The sequence below is a fragment of the Falco punctatus genome (assembly GCF_963210335.1).
Source record: "Falco punctatus genome assembly, chromosome: 4".
NCBI classification, from domain to species: domain Eukaryota; kingdom Metazoa; phylum Chordata; class Aves; order Falconiformes; family Falconidae; genus Falco; species Falco punctatus.
The window spans coordinates 16,327,987-16,344,360 of NC_137583.1; the positions used below are offsets into that span (position 1 = coordinate 16,327,987).

Consider the following 16,374-nt stretch of genomic DNA (forward strand, 5'->3'; position numbering starts at 1 on the left):
AAAGATGTTGTGTCTGGAAGTCCAAGCTAAACTCCTCCGGAGAGAAATTTCAGATTGGCAATAACTGCTTAGTCATTTTAAGCTGCTTTTGAACCAATTTAATTGTTCTTGTTTTTTCAAAACTGAATAGTTGCACTTGCCTTCTCACCTGCCTGAGGAGCAGCTGATGGGAATGTTTTGTGGTGTGTCCCTCTGCAGTGGGCTCACCAGCTGTGCTGGGGGCTGTGCCCTGGTTGCCCAAGCCGGGGCTGGGCAGGAGCTGGTGCTGGTGTGCAGCATCCCACGGCAGCCAGCCGGGCGTGGGGCATTGCACAGGCGAGCCCGTGCACTCGGCTCCTGAAAACGTAGTTAGCAGGCACTCGGTTCAGTGGATTTTTGGCTTTTGCATGATTGCTGTTTCATAAAGACCATATATATATATGTATTTATTCCAGCTGCATAACTTGAATGTATGTGCTTGGCACGGTGTTGGAAAACATGGTGCGTAAAATGTGTTACGTACCACAGTGTCAGAGAACAAGGTACGTAACAATAATTGTCTTTTTCACAGTCATTTAACTTCTCAGGTGTGGAGGGCATGCGTGTCTGAGCAGTGCACATCTCACACACTTTCTAAGCATAACCCTGCTTCCCTGAGGACAGCATTAAGCATTTCTAACTTTGCCAAGCCTTGCTGTCTGGCTCAGTGCAATGTCCTCCAGGTGAGCAGAAGGATGGTGATCGAAGAGCACACTTGGATGACCCTGGAGGGGAAGGAGCTGTGTAGCATGAACGGAGGAGCATGATTCCTGCTTCCTACCCTGCAGAACTGAAGGCCTGGGGGGGTTGTGCCATGTAATTCACCAGAGCAGAGGTGCCAGACCGCCCTGAAAGCTGGGCTGCAGTTCATTAAGGAAGCCAGTTGAGCTCATCTTAACAGCTTTGGAGCAGGAAATGTCACCAGGGCTGGTTGGTTTGACTGCAGGCAGGGGGACGGCTCACCCCTGTCCCGGAAGGCAGGTCGCCAGCGGCCAGGGGAGTGTGAGGCACAAGGTGAATAATGTGGTTAAGCCCATCACTGCAAGACTTTCCCTTGGCAGAGGAGCTTGTGGCTGAGCAGAAAGGATCCCTTCAGCCCTACATGATATCTGTACAGGATGTGACTGAGACAAACTCAGGAGGATGGGAGAGCTTGCCCTGCTCCTCATGTTACATACAGAGAAGTCTTCAGTGCTCATGGTTTTCCATCTGTTGCCTTTTGCCCATCCTAGCATTGCAGTGCGTGGTGCTCCTTCAGCTCTGGATACCTGGTGGTAGCAGATCTAGGGGCAGCTTCTCACCAGTCCAGTACTCCAGACCACCGCTTGCCTCTGGGATCTGGGAGCAGCCTCCATCACCTCCCCAGCAGCATGACATCCTCTCTGCAAGATGACCTCAGGTTGATGTGCCGCCAGGGCTTGGTGCAGCTGCAGGGACAGGTTCACAGCATGGTGCTTCACAAACAAAATGCGGGAGTTGTGCCAGTGGGATGGAGGAGTCACTGACCTTTTATAGCAGGTGCATCAGGCTTTGAAAGGAGTTTGAAGCATTATTTTAGGGGTGTATAGATCCTGGGGAGCTTCTTTTCCTTTGAGTCCTGTCTCCTTCGCTGCTCCTCTAGCAGCTCAAACAGTTCCTAGAAAAATTCCTTAAACTCATAAAAAATTGATTTCTTAAATATCTGGCTCCTCCTGAATGCCAAATACTTTTTTTTAGCCAAGTCCTTGGAAGACTTAATGAGTACTTTCCTCACCTCTGTTGATCCTGTTCAGATCGATAGGCTCTCTGCAGGGGGAAAGGTGTTAGTGTTGATGCTGGACAGTAGCTACCTGTCACTGCTGGTGGTGGCAGGTGGTGTTTTATTCTTCATGTCACTCTTGATTAGGAGATCCTGTACAATTATATGACCTTTTTTTTTTTCAGGCAATATTTCCTTGTACCTAGGGTGGGAGATGGCAACTTGCCCTAGAGTTTGGGTGGTTTTCCTGATTTTGCCTTTGGGCTCTCTTTCTCTAGGCAAGCTGAGCACTAGTTGTTTCAATAGTAGCGTGGTACACCCGTGTAAGTACAACGTGTTTGTGTGTGGTGGGCTGGGGGCTCAGCCCAGCTAGTCTGAGCAGAACTGGGGTCCACGGGTCCCTACCTGAGCTCTGCCTATGTGGGTACCACCACGGGATGCAGGCGTGTGGGAAGGCATGAGGAGAGCCGTAGACTGGGGAGATAAGAGCCACATCCCGGTTCGGTGCATCGCTCCTTCTTCACCTGGACCCGCCATGGGCAGCCTGATGTAGGATGAAGTGATGAAGCTGCTGCCTGCCCGCACAGCACACAGGTGTCCGTACAGGATGCAGGGTTGCCGGAGAGCCCAGGCAAGCCCGAAGGAGAGGTGCAGCTCCTCACCAGCCGTGCGGTGGCATAGCATCAGCCCTGAAGAGGTTGGAAGGGCCTATCAGTGTGTCTGGGCTAGGGCTGGGGGCATATGCTGCTGCCCGGGCTCACAGGGTCAGCAGGAGCAGAACTGCGGAGCGCTTGCTCAGTTTTTATTTAATTCAGTGTCCAGCACAGATGGAGGGTCCAACTCTGCCTGTCCTTAGTCTGCAAATGTAGTTGTTGCCCTTCACTCAAAGGCTGCTCGGAGCCCTTGAGCCTGCGGTGAAACTCCTCATAAGTGAGCTCTGGGGCCAGGGACATGAGGGTGCTGTGAAACGGCTCAGCCTTCCTCCCCTGTTGTATACAACCTCTTATTTTGGAGGGGAAAAGAAAAGGAAGGAAAGGAAAATGAGAAAGATATGCTGCACCCTTCTGTACAGCTGGGGGGAGAGGCAGGTGATCAGCATGGGGTGCTGTGTCTGCAATGCCGTGCCTCTCCTCTCCTCTCCCAACCGCCGGGTGCTGGGGCTGTCCGTCTGTCCGTCCACCCATCCATCCGTGCCGCGGGCTGTCCGGGTGGAAGGGCTCTGTGCCACCCCAATGGCTGCACAGCGGCTCATCTGTCACTTAAACGTCCCCGGTTCTGTGGCAAAGCAAATATGCTGCAGCAGGCTGGAAAGCTGTAAACATATGGGCACTAACAACAGATTAAGTGAGTGATTTAGTCTAAGGGGCTTGGTAGATTACCATAAAATGTATCTTAATTAGAAAAGCAATCAAACTTGCACAGAGTCAATGAGGATGAAACATCCGTGTTGGCAGCAGTGAGCGCTCTGTCCCCCTCGCCAGGGGATGGGGATGGCAATGGCGATGGATGTATCTCATGTCCACTTTGGGGGGTTTGCTGTGGTTTATTCAATCCGGCTATGGGTGGAGGGTGCCCTCCTGCTGAATTATTTGTTCTTTGACCCATGGGACAGTCCTGGGAGCTGCTCAGAACAAGACTGATGGTGAACTTGGACTCCTTTAACACCATTAACAAACCAGAAACTGCTGAAGGTGAAAGAACAGAGCATTTGCACATTTTCCTTAAAACTGTGTGCAATTACCCAAAGATATATTTGAGTGTTTGCCATGTATAGCACAGCTAGTCCCAGATAAAGGATTGGGGCTTCTAAGTGCTACCATAACACAAATAATTAATAAGTCTATCTCCCTCGCTGCGTCCTCATCTTTTTAGTGAGCATGGCCAGAATTAGCTTTTACCTGACTCTGAATTTACAGCATGTTCAATTGCTTTTTTTTTATTCTGCTTGTGTTTTCTTTTCTTCCTTATTTTATTGGCCCTGGTTTTATTCCACAGGCCTGAATCTACAGATAAAAAAAGCTAGATAATCATCTCCAGCAGTGCAGATATAAAGATTGCAACAGCCAAAAACATATTGATGCATTATTGGTTTTGTCCAAATGCCTGCTTTTTTCTGAGGTCTGGGAGGATTTGAAGTACATTGGGAAGCGACACAGAAGACGTGCAGCAGCTGCTAGCAGCTGAGAGAAAGGAAAGGACGCCTGGTTATTTCAGAATTAAGTATTTTGAACCACGGAGGAAACAGAGAACATTCAGGCAAAGTTTTTGCCAAGTTTTTTTTTTTTGTTATCTTTTTTTGTGTTTAGAAGCAGGTATGGCTGCAGATTTCAGGGAACACGAATGAAAGGGTGTGAAAAGAAAAAGAGATAGGCAAGAAGTGTGGAGGAGCACAGTAAGGGGGAGGATGGAGAGGAAACAGGACAACTTAAGCTGTCCAGATGAAGTGTGTCAAGAGCTAATGAGATAAGGAATATTTTATTTCAATTTAAGGACACTGTTTTTATCATTTCCTAAAAACATTTGTGTTTAGGTGTTGCTTTTTATGATTAAATGTGGGATGGAGAGCAATGACATCTCCGGGGACAGAGTATAAGAGGAGTGGCAAAAAAAAAGAGGGAAGAGAGGTTTTAATTTTAAAAATGCTCAAAACGTTCCCTGTGAATTCCCAGAGCTCAGCAAAGCAAACGTTCATTTATAGCCCATCATTTTAATTATTAGAAAAGAAATTATTTTTACCATGTGGGCTGATAGTTAGCCAGGAGCAAATTCTTCTTCCAGCCTTTTGCACAGAGGCAAGTGCTGAGGTCAGAGCCAGCTTCAGTGGAATTTTCCACCCAAAACTGGTTTGAGATGAGCCAACAGGTCCCATGTTTGGGTCCCATCTCCACGGGATGCCAGGCAGAGCTCTGGGATGGATGGCTCAAGCCATCCTCCATCGTAAAAGGTGCCATGGTGAGGCTGGGTCTGGAGCAAGAAGGGGACACCTGTGATGGTCAGATGGATGAAGGATACCCCTAATGAGCCTCCGTGACCAGGGCTGGATGGTCTCTGGAGGGCTTTGCAGACACACTGCCTGGAAAACCAGCTGTGCTTTTCCAAAAGCAGATCCTTGGTTCCCAGTGGTCCTGCTCATACAGGTATTATGGGATGGAAAAAAAAGAAAAAATGGTCAGACCTCATCTGAAAGAGTGCAGCTGGGTATGTAATAAGGGATTGGAGGCCCCATTGCTTAGCAATTTGAAAGCACTTTCAAATCCTCATGGGAAAAAGCTGTTGCACTAGATTATTAATCCCAAGGGCTTTGCAGATTCCTTGCCAAGCTAAATAATTTTCACCCATTTCCTTAAATCTGCTTGAGAAAGGAGACAGACCCGAATGCAGGCATGCATGCGTGTGGGGTGGGCGGGTGGAGAAGCAGCAGATGACACCGCATAGCTACACAGCAGCACGGGGAGCCGAGGAAGCTGCTAATGGCCTCTGATGAGCACAGACGTGATAATAATGAGGTTAATGCCCTTTCATTCATCCAGAAACATCTTCGAGAACGTATAATCCCTGCTAGTCAATGGGCAATCATTAGCTTATAAATAATACAGCATGATTGAAGGACAGCAGCCTTTCCTGTAATAATCATTTTCAGTCGGTGCTGACCCCCGACGGCTTTGTTGCAGTCCCCATGCTGTGCCGCGCCGGGGGACCGAGCTGACGGAGCATTTTCTGGTCAGAGGAGTGCTCCCCACCTCTCATTTCTGCTGTGTGCATCTGTCACCGGAGCAGGAAAATGCTCCACTGGAGCCCAGATCTACCAGGTGGTGCTGGGAAAGAGGAGCTGAAGCTAATAAGGAAGAGCAAAAACGCAAACTGGGTATGGAAGCAGTTACAGCAGCCATCAGGCGGTGTTGGTGGGGTGCCTGGGGGTGATGCTGGGAGAGCTGGGGCTGGGCTCCTGGGCTGGGAGAGGTGCCTTGTCCCAGTCCCAGCCCAGGGCAGACGCACATTGCGTACAACACTGCTTTTGCCAGCTGGGTTTGCTGTCCCCTGCCATCCAGCACTGTGGCCGGGGAGGTGTTGTGTAATCTTGGTTGTCCTTGAGCCCCTGAGGCCATATCCACCATCAGGGATTCAGTGACATTAAGTTCGGGGGCACTTTCCGTTCACCGAGCGCTTCCCACATGTGGATGTCACTCAGCCGTAAGGTAAACCCCTGTGTTTATTAGAAGGAGTAAATCCTTAGTAATAACTTTGATCATACTCTGTATGCATTTAAATTATCTTGTGGGCCATTTTAAACCCAGATGATTTAAACCTACCAAGCAAGCAAGGAAAAGAGCAGCCGTCCAACCTTTTTTATTTTATAATTAAATGTTTACACTTGTTACACAGTAAATCCCATATAATCAACCTGTAAAGGCTGTACAAAATCTGTGTTTTCAAGAGGGAGCAGGAAAAGAATTACATTTATGCATGAACCTGAGCATCTGCTGGCTTGCCGAACCTTACCTGTTAATAAAATAAGGATTAACATGAGCTGTTAGTAAACCTGTCCTTTACCTGAGCATGGCTTTCCTTGTTTTTCGCATGTGGCAGTCACACGTAATCGATGCCAAAGCAGCTCATGAGATGGTGCAGGCATGTGGGGGGACAGCTGGCATGGGTGAGAGGAAGGGGACACAGCCTGGAGGTGGCTGCTCTCTTGGGCTGGCACTGGCGATGCTCTGGGCACTGTCACAGTGCGGATCCTTGTCGAGACCACCACGGTTGTCTGTTTTGCTAGCAGTCTACGACTGGAAAAGCTTTCAGGGCCAAACAGGAGTGCATGTCTCTGCTCTGAAGTGAGAGATGACACACCTTGAGTTATTTGGGCATCATAGGTACAAATCTAAACAAAACTGTCCAACTTGTGCTCCCACATCCTTAAAAGAAGAGTGGAGGAAGAATTCTGAACAGGATGTGGAGCTGTGGAGACCGCAGAGGGAGAGCTGTAACTTCCAGACTGCCTTACAGCTGGGGTGGGAAAGGGCTGCTAGCTGTCAGTGCAGTGATGCTGTGGCTCTGGTACATCCCAATGGGAGCAGTGTACCCCTGGTAATTACCCCAGGTCCTCCTAAATCTGTCTGCAGCAAGTATTGGTGGATTTTGTTTCATGGAAGACTTGTTGCCACTCTGTCAGTGTCCACGTACAGAAAGCAATTTACACAATAAATAAAAACCCAGACCCTCAGGTCCTTGTAAATGTTTCTCTCAAACCTTTGCAAATGGTTAGAGGGGCTGGAAGAGCTTAGCATCTCTGCCCCACTGTATAAGTAGCTTTGTGACCTGACAACTTTTCATTTCTCTGAGTCCAAGAACAGGCTCTCTAAATATGTCTATTTTCTGCCCATTAACTCTTCCGTGCATGCTGGCAACCTTAGCATTAGCTTTCAACTTTATGGCTGACCCATTAAATACTGGGTGAAACACATCTCACCATCTTGCATTATATTTTGAGCTTAATAAATAGGAAAGGCATTACACAGATTCTGTCTGGCCATCTGGAGGAACAGTGTTCTTTACCTCGACGAATGACTAGCTAGTCCTCTCGTATACAGTTGGGGTTTACTCTATTAAAATATAATGAGAAAAGACTGCTGTACCATTACGTGGTGGAGCTAAATGAGATTTTGTTCTGGTTTAACCCCAGCTGGGAACTAAGTACCGTGCGGCTGCTCGCTTGCCTCCCCCCCCCGCCCCCACTGATGGGATGGGGGTGAGAATCTGAAAAAAGGTAAAACCCATGGGTTGAGACAAGGACAGTTTAATAATTGAAATTAAATATGATAACAACAACAATCATCTTCATCATCATCATCATCATCATCATCATGTATTGAAAGGGGAGACAACACAAAGAGAGAGATAAACAAAACCCAAGAAAGACAAGCGACGCACAGCACAGTTGCTCACCACCCGCGCTGACTGATGCCCAGCCAGTGCCCGAGCAGCCATCGGCCCCTCCTGGCCAACCCCCCCAGTTTATATACTGAACATGACGTTCTGTGGTATGGAATAACCCTTTGGCTAGTTCAGGTCAGCTGTCCTGGCTCTGCTCCCTCCTGGCTTCTTGTGCACCTTCCATGCAGAGCATGGGAAACTGAGAAGTCCTTGGTTTAAAGTACTGCTTAGCAACAACTAAAACATCAGTGCGTTATCAACATTATTCTTATACTAGATTCAAAAACACAATACTGTACCAGCTACTAGGAAGAAAATTAACTCTATCCAGCTGAAACCAGGACAGATTTTTTTTATAATAATCAACGAAAGATGAATAAAAAAGATAAAGGTTTTCTTCAAAGGAAAAAAGATAAAATTGTCTCCTTGGGATTAAAGTATTGTAGAACTAAATTATTATAAAATGGTCTTTACTCAGTAAAAATACCCCAATTTCATTCCATAAATCTTTCCATTAAGAATCAAATTAAGTGGATTTTTTTTTTTCATTTTAAAAATGCAAAGCACTACATGAAATGCTGTTCTTTAAACAGAGGATGCTGCAGGGTTCCTGCCCGCTGCAGGGTCAGGTCCTTCTGTCCAGCTGGCAGCATCGAGGGCTGCTTTCTGCAGGGTGCCCTAAAATGCCCAACAGAGGTTTGCTGCTGCAAGTGCCCCAGCAAAGAGCCCAGCCATGTGGGGAGGTCTTGGAGCATGTCTTCTCCAGGGGGGTGGCAGTGGCTGGGGACACGGCAGCCTGTGCTGTGCGTGCTGTGCAGGTCCTGCTGGCCTCTGTGGGCTGGAGGATGTGGTGTGTTCCAGCAACAGCCATCCTCACCACACAGCATGCATAAGGGGCATCCTTCACTTAGCTCAGTATAGAACCATACAAAATTGTTGATGCAGAGATGTTCCTCCAGCACAACTGTACCTGCATTTCCATTCCCCTTTGAAAAGACACCGGAAACATTAGGTCTGATGCTAAGTGAAAGCTATGAGGTGCTTTGTGTTGGATCTGGACAGGTTGTATGTCCCCAGTTCCAGCATGGTGACATCAAAAGCCCTTTCCCAGCTGCCACCACATCCTGAGGTGCCCATGGTCTGCAGGTGCGTCTGGACATGAAACGGTTGCTTGAGTGGTCCTTCAGTGGGGTGCTAAAACAGGCACTGCTGGGGTCAATGTTTGGGCAGACATACAACATTCCCCAGATGGGGCATACATCGTTCTTCAAGCCCCAGACTCTGAGATGTTCCCTCATCCCTGGGCTTTCCCCTCCATGCAGAACAGGTGTGGGCAGGCACAGGATCGTTCTTTGTGATGCTGCAATCTATTTGTAAGGGGGTACACACTAAATCCCAGCAAGCAGTGAACAATTGCTTTAGGGTTTATTTCCCAGCAGGAGCAGAAGATATTTCAGTTTTCTCCCTGTATAGTTGCTGGAGGATAATGACTCCTGCTAGTCATCGCCTACCCGCCCAGCACTGCATCGGCTGCGATGCTATCCACCTCCAATTCATCAACCAGTCAAGTTGATATAATTAGGGATGCCGAAGTCAATAATCTGATAATCTCCAGTGCACAAAGGCTTGTATGTAGGAGAAGTGATTCCAGGAAGTCTGCAGCTCAGAGCCGTGCAGGAAAAATGCCAGATTTTAAAAAAAGAAACAGGCAGAGACCCGGAGGAGAGAGTGCTTCCTAATCCTTCACTGGTGACATATTTTGGGCCATCAGCTCTGCAGTAAATGTTTTCCCATACAGTCAGTTAGTGCCTTCGAACCTTCCCTTTACAGCCTTAATAATAATGTTCAGTTACTGGTTCTGCTTTATAAATAAATAATCTCAGTTTAATGAGACACTCTGCCGGGTGAGCGATGCCGGCTGCGGGGGGCATGTCTCCAGGGCCCTGGCAGCAGCGTGCTCCCTCCCCGCTCTCACACATGCCCTTGGCCACGGTGAGCAGCAGAAAATGTAAAGCAATATAACATTTGGCAAAGCTTTTGCTGTCTCTTTATTATGGTGAGCCGGAGAAAGGGAAGTCTTACCTCAAGAAATGATGCCAAGAAAATACGCCTGTTGTAAAACGCTTTGAACATGTTAAAGGACTAACAAAAGAGTAGGCGTTTCAAATATTTCAGGTTGCTCTTTAAAAGTGTCAGGAGTTCCCCTTGGCTTTCCAGTGTTAGGGCACGGGAAGGGGGCTGGGGGGGCCTCTCTGGGAAAGCATCCAACAGGTTCATTCCCATTTTCCTCCCTCAAGCCCAAGTGAAAGTGCTGAAGACCAACCCACATAGTGAGCTATGTGTCCCTCACAGACTGTTTTGGGCCAGCACAGCTCCAGGTAAGACCAAGACAGTTACTTTTCAAGATCTTGCCATCCTGGAGGAGTCACTGAGGAGCCCTCAGGCAGAGCAAGGATCTCCCCTTTGCACCAGGATGGATTTGGGGTGCATCCCCAGGGTGGCTTCATCTCATCTGCCAGTGAGCTGTCAAAGGCTGCTGCACAGGGAAGACGTGCTCCCGGAAACAGCAAGTGGATTATATAAAAGTTTCATCAATTTTAAATGACAGTGTTATCTTCCTAACGGGATGTTTTAGCTGTAACATGCTCTGCATAAACCTTTTAACTCGCCTTGTCAGGAACCATTCTGCCTTCTTCTGGTGCGCACAGCGAGCCTGTCGCTCAGCAGGCATTGAGAGGAATTGTCGGAGAGCCAAACGTGGAGAAGCGATGGGAAATCATCCCATTTTTCCCTTGCATGGTGGGATGAGTGATGTCCAGGGTCGCCTGCCGAGGCGCTGCCAACTGTCTAATGCACAGCTGGGACTTCAGCTCCCCCAGGGCATCGCATGCCCCAAGCCCCTGGCCACTGAGGACGTCTGGGCTGGGAAATAAGGGGACCAGCCTGGAGTCTGGATAAATAACAGCTCCTGAATACTGAATTAGAGGGTCCATTGCCATTGCATTGGAGCTTGGCACCAGAAGAAGGAGGCCTTCCAGATGATCCCATAAATTAGCTGGTGAACTCTTGCCTGCCCTGGGCGGGTGTGAAAAGTGTGTGCTCTGCTGGATATTATATTGCTATTTTTTCTCAAAGTGTGAAGGAGCCAAGTGATCTTTAAAACATGCTAATCTGATCTGACAGAGAAGGCTGTTTGTTATTGTGCAATACCGTAATAAATGTAATTTCTGTTGGTTAAGTTAGGCTATGGGATTTACCTGACTTCCTTACAAAAATATACCGATAGTACAGGCCAAGGCTGCAAGGTCCTACAGGGAATATCACCATAACAGGAGCAGTGGATGGGGTGTTAATCACCATACAGAAAGGCATTGTGAGCTTCAGAGATGTGCTGTCTTGTTAGAGATGTGTGGGAAACCATGTGGAAGAAGGGTGATCTTCCAGCCAGGCTGGACTGGACATGGGAGATGTGCATTGCTCTGGTCTGTGCTGGAGAGCCCAAATAATGTACCTTCCTCCCGCTTCGGTCTATGGCCTCCTCGGGTGCGTTGGTAACTGCTTCCATAGCGCACGTCAAACAAGCGGGATGCTTGCTCAGGGTCTTATCCCATATCGAACATGGACCATGGATCCAGGCTGGGGACAGGCATTCCCCATTTCCCCACAAGGGCCCAGGCAGGTGTGAAGGCAGCGACCTCACCATTGCATCACAGCTGCAAGGCAATGCCTGCTGCTGCAGGAGGGATGCAGTGCCCATGGGCTTCACCCTCTCCCGTGCCAGCAGGCAGGAGCAGCCCGGCACAGCCACTGCAGCAAGGATTTGTTGCCTCAAGGGCACCATGTTTCTCCCGGCTGCTGCTCCTTCCGAGAAGGCGGGTGCAGCACCGGCCATCGGGGCTGAGCCTTGAGAGGCAGCAGCCATGTGGTAACCAGAGGTAAACCGTGTGCTGAGGAGATTTATCTCACACGAAAGGGAAAAGCAATATGCATGCATACTGCAGATGGGACTGGCACTGGGTGTGGATTTATAGGCAAGGAGTAAATAGGAACATAGGGAAACGCTTTCCCTTTCTCCATAAACTTTTCAATTTCAGAGAGGCCAGATTCAATAAAATTATCTCACAGATGGAGGTTTTATTGAATCTGGCCCATAAAGCTCCCATTATGGGGTTTACAACTGCCATTTACACAAATCCTGCTATAATAAAATACAGTGGTGTTTACAGCATTCTTGCTACTGCCACAGAATTACAGTGTGCGCAAAACCCAACAAGTAAATCTTGGCTTATTGCACCAGGCACTCCACTGATAATATAAAGCAGCAAAATTGGGGGCAGGGGGGGCGGGGGGGTGTTGCTTGGGCAAGAGGAGAATTATGCCTGCTGCTTGGCCAAGATACCCCAGGGAAATACTGTTGATTTACAGCCCTCACCCTGCTCTCCTTCAATGCAAAACGTAAATATGCTTGCAAAAGGTGCTGCACGGCCTCAGCACCCAGCTGTGGGGACTGGCTGGGCTTTACTGGCAGCTGGGTGATGCCAGCCGTTAGCAGCACCTGATCCAGCCACGGCAGAGAGCCAGGCTCGGGTTGGCTGTGGCCTTGCTGAAGTTCGGTATGAAAACCTCCAGCTGGCTCCTTCTCCCTCTCCTACCTGCCTTGTGGGTGCTGTGGGTGCTTGTGGCAGCACTCGTGATGAGTAAGGGTGAAAACTGGTGGGCAGCCCTGGTGGGTTGTGGCTGAAGAGGAAGGAGGCTGAAGGGTTTGCTGTGAAAGCATCTGGAAAGCTTCTGGTTTGGAGCTGAAAGTGGGGCTAAAGGGTGAGTAAAGACTGGATCTGAACTGCCCGAGGGACTGAGGCTTTGGGTGCTGAGTCTACTGTCAGAGGTGCTCTCAGTAGGTGAGAGAAAAAAATAGGAACTCTGGAGGAGATCCCTTCTAGCCCGAGCTGTGGTTTTGGGTATGGCTCTATGGCCTGGGTGAATAATCACTGTGGCACATGTTGATGCTGGTTTCCAGTACTTGATGAAGGGAGATGCATTTCCATTGCATATCTTTCCTCTCTGCTTGTCCCCACGTTGAGCACTGTGGGTGGGAGGTGATGGCTTTTCCTTTATGGCACGTCTGTCTCACACCGCAACCCTTCAGTTCCCTCTTGAGGTATCACTGCATTAATCGTTGTGCCTCCCTATGTATTTGCAAAACACTTATATTTGCAGCTCCATTAATTAGGTCAGAAAGCAGGTCACACTCATCTCTCCATCATCTCAATATATTGTTTTCTGACATCGCCTCACAAATTAAATGAAGATGATTAATACTGAGTTTCAGTGCTGTGCTACATGTAAAGGCAGAAACCTCTTGTATTTGCAGAGGAAGTGTCTCATTGAAGATGAGGGAACATAATTCAAGTTATAGTAGAAACATTTATTTCATGGCACATATTTAACAAGTCAATTCACAGTAAAGTTCAGCCTTCCCTTTCTCCAGAAAGCTCAGCATGAGGAATTGATTTGATCAAAGTTTTTTTATCAACCTTCCTTATCCTTGGACACCTAAATACCTTTGCAAATCTCTCCTTGGTGATATGCCCTGGGGAGTAGCCGGGTGGGAACTTGCATTATTTTCCTGTTCTCTGTGCTTCATTGTGCTCAGCACATCACCTGCAACTGGGGCAGCTTTCCGTGCCCCTCTCCTCAGGAATCATCCCATAACCCGGCAGTGGCTGGGGAGAAGATGCACGTGCAGAACTGAAGTCCAAGGAGGCAGCTGAAACTCCTGGCTTCGTTCTGGCTGTGAATTGGGAAAACTAAGATTAATGATGTGTTTGCAGAGCCTTGTGCAGCGAGGATAGGTTTGTTTTCTCTATCATATTTCCATATTGCTTTTACTGAAATGTTCAGTCCTTTATTTTGCCATTACATCTGCTTGCTGTATATTCTTTTGGTGTCCAGGAACGTGTTTTCTTTTCCAGATGTGTACACTGTTTCCTCTGCATTGCTGACTTTTGGCTTATTTAATGGTGACAGGGATCGGGCTGTTTGCTTGTCATTTCCCATATCAGCCCTACTGTACATCTCAGAGTAACTCTGTTAAAGCTGATGGAGTTGTTTCAGAGCTACAGTGCTACAATCAACACCACCTAACCTGTCCTTTAATTTAAATTACAACTGCATAAATAAACTGTCCCTGCTTCTGCTCAGGATTTTCCAAGGAAGCCTGCTTTGTCAATGACGTTTTAAGACACATGCCTGCTTCCAGTTCCTGTGTTTGAACCCTTTGGTATCAATGCCGAGGTGTTTCTGGCCTGCATGCTCCCTCCTTCACATTTTTCTCCTGGAAGATTAAGATGCGATAGGGGTTTGCATCAGAACCACCCAAGCTCTTTGCTTCTGTCTGGTTTGCTTGAGCTTATCCTAACTCTTCATATTTTTTTTTCTGCTTTGCTGAGTGTAACATTATTGTACCTCTTGGTGCTATAATAAAAAAAATGTGGGTTTTTTGCCAAGTCACACATGAAATGAGAGAGGCAGCATGATTCTGTGTTTTGCTATGTAATGGGATAGTGGCCACATGAACTGCCTTGATCTGCTATTGCTACTCCTGGTTGCTCCTTATAAATACTTCTGCCAGCATTTTATTTGGGTTAAGACTGACTCATTATGCTCAGTCAATATTCATCCTTCTCTTCTTGTCCGAGCTTGCCTGTCTGTGGGATGATTTAAATAGCTGCCTGGGCTGTGAATCCCAAATGGGGTTCAAAACAGGAGGGGAGGGCAGAAATGCCTGACACAAACAGTGATGATTGCATCTACGTGTGGCAAAAGAGCTTCATGTTTTGTGGTTCTTTGTATTTGCTTTCGGGAAGGGCACTGGAGTAATGTATGGCAATGCTTTAAATGCACGGAGTGATAGTGATGGATAACCTGACCCAAGGGGGCCGGTGCTGCAGCGAGAGCTGCCGCATGGATCTGCTTGTGGTGGTTGCTGAAAGGAAATAAAATAAAAATGTTGTTTCTTTTTGACAGCTTTTTGCAATCTTTGCATTTGCAACATGCGGTGGGTACTCTGGAGGACTGCGCCTCAGTGTGGACTGTGCAAACAAGTCAGAGAGTGACTTCAACATTGACATAGCCTTTGCCTACCCCTTCAGGTAACCCGGCTGGGCTCGTGGCGGTTCGTTTGCAGGGAGCAGGCACTCGGGGGCTGATGCAGAGCCCATTTTCGGGGGGTGGGTGGGGTGGGGTGTCCCATCATTTATAGCAGATTCTGATTAAGCACCAGTCTGGGGGGGGGCTCCTGAATTTTCCTCACAATGTTGTTTAGGCTCTGGGTGTGTGGGAGGAATGAGTTTGGCTGGAGCTGGTGTGGATGGGGCTGTGGGCACCGCTGGGGAATGGGAGCTCAGTGAAGAAGAGAGCAGTTGTGGGTGTCAGAGCCCCATAAAGACCAGGGCAGCTCAGGGACTCACAGGGGGCAGAATACAGCAGACGAGGGGAAGGAAAAAAACAACCAAAAACACATCAGCCCATGAAAAAAGGGGGATAAAGTGTCCATTGACTGTAGCATTGCCATTAAACTGGAAATGAGGGGGTATTCCCAGCCGTTGGAGTAGCAAGAGTATAGAAGAGCTGCTTCCTGGGGACAGGGAAGCAAAAGACAAAATAAATTTGAGCCATAATTTTGAAATGCTTTTTAAAATTCTACTAATTGCCTGTCTGCATATCTTGGTGCCTGAATACTTTAAACCCTGGAACCTAGAGAATTAGGAAAACCAGATTCTATGTTGTTTAAGTAGTCTGAAAGCTTCTAGTAAGAGGTATATATATATATATATAAATGTTCATGCCATTTATGATCCTGCTTCAGAAGAACATCCGCAGCCTTCTGTTTTCAAAGATGTCAAGTCCACTCTAGAAACCTTTCACTTCTGCGTAAGTGATTTCTTTGAGGAATTGAGATGATTAAGAAAAGAATGCATAATCTAATCTCAAGTCTAGTACACTGTGACTCTAAAATTATTTTGCTTCCTTGGAAATCACATGCTGTTTTGCTTATGATTGCTATGCACAGACCAGATGTAATAGCATTTACTTCTTTAACATGTTCTAAAATGCAGTAACTTCCAAACAGTGGAAATTGAATTTGATTCTTTGAACTGTTGTTCTTCCTTGACACACATTTATTACTCCAGCGGCACATTTCCTGGTATTACAAATGTTTATTTTTGTCTTGAACTTGTCTGCATTTTCTTTCATTTCTGCTTAGTATGCATGAGAGAGATCCTGAAAATTGAGTTATATGAATTTGTAATGTGATTCACTTCCAAATAGGTCATTTTTCTGGCATTCATTACAGAATATACCCTACACTAAAGTGCTTCTAGTTTGCATGATTATAAAGTAGTACTTCATGTGAGAGGTTAATAAAATGGAGAGAAGTAGCCAGCGGGTATCTCGTGGTGTTTTACTAGGTTTGTTGACCATTGCTTCTCAAAGGAAGTAGCTGGATCTGCAGCTTCCCACAGTCTTGCTTATTAGAAAATGGGAAATAATTTCTGGGTAATTGTAACATTCCAGCATGTTGGCAAGTTGATGCAAAACAGAGTTTATTTGCAGAAGGGATCCAGCTGAGGCTGTAGGTGGCCCTTGAGCTGCCTGTGTGGCTCCCAGCTGTGACAGGGTGTGCT

The 16,374-nt window shown here is 47.4% G+C and overlaps 1 protein-coding gene across 2 annotated transcripts in view; it reads left to right on the forward strand.

Moving 5' to 3' along the window:
* SYNPR (synaptoporin) overlaps positions 1-16,374 on the forward strand; it is a 110,094-nt gene that overhangs the window by 65,503 nt on the left and 28,217 nt on the right. For both annotated transcript variants that reach the window (XM_080382788.1, XM_080382789.1), the window contains one exon: positions 14,714-14,838. In XM_080382788.1, coding sequence (XP_080238914.1) covers positions 14,714-14,838 — 125 coding nt within the window. The remainder of the gene's footprint in view (positions 1-14,713; positions 14,839-16,374) is intronic.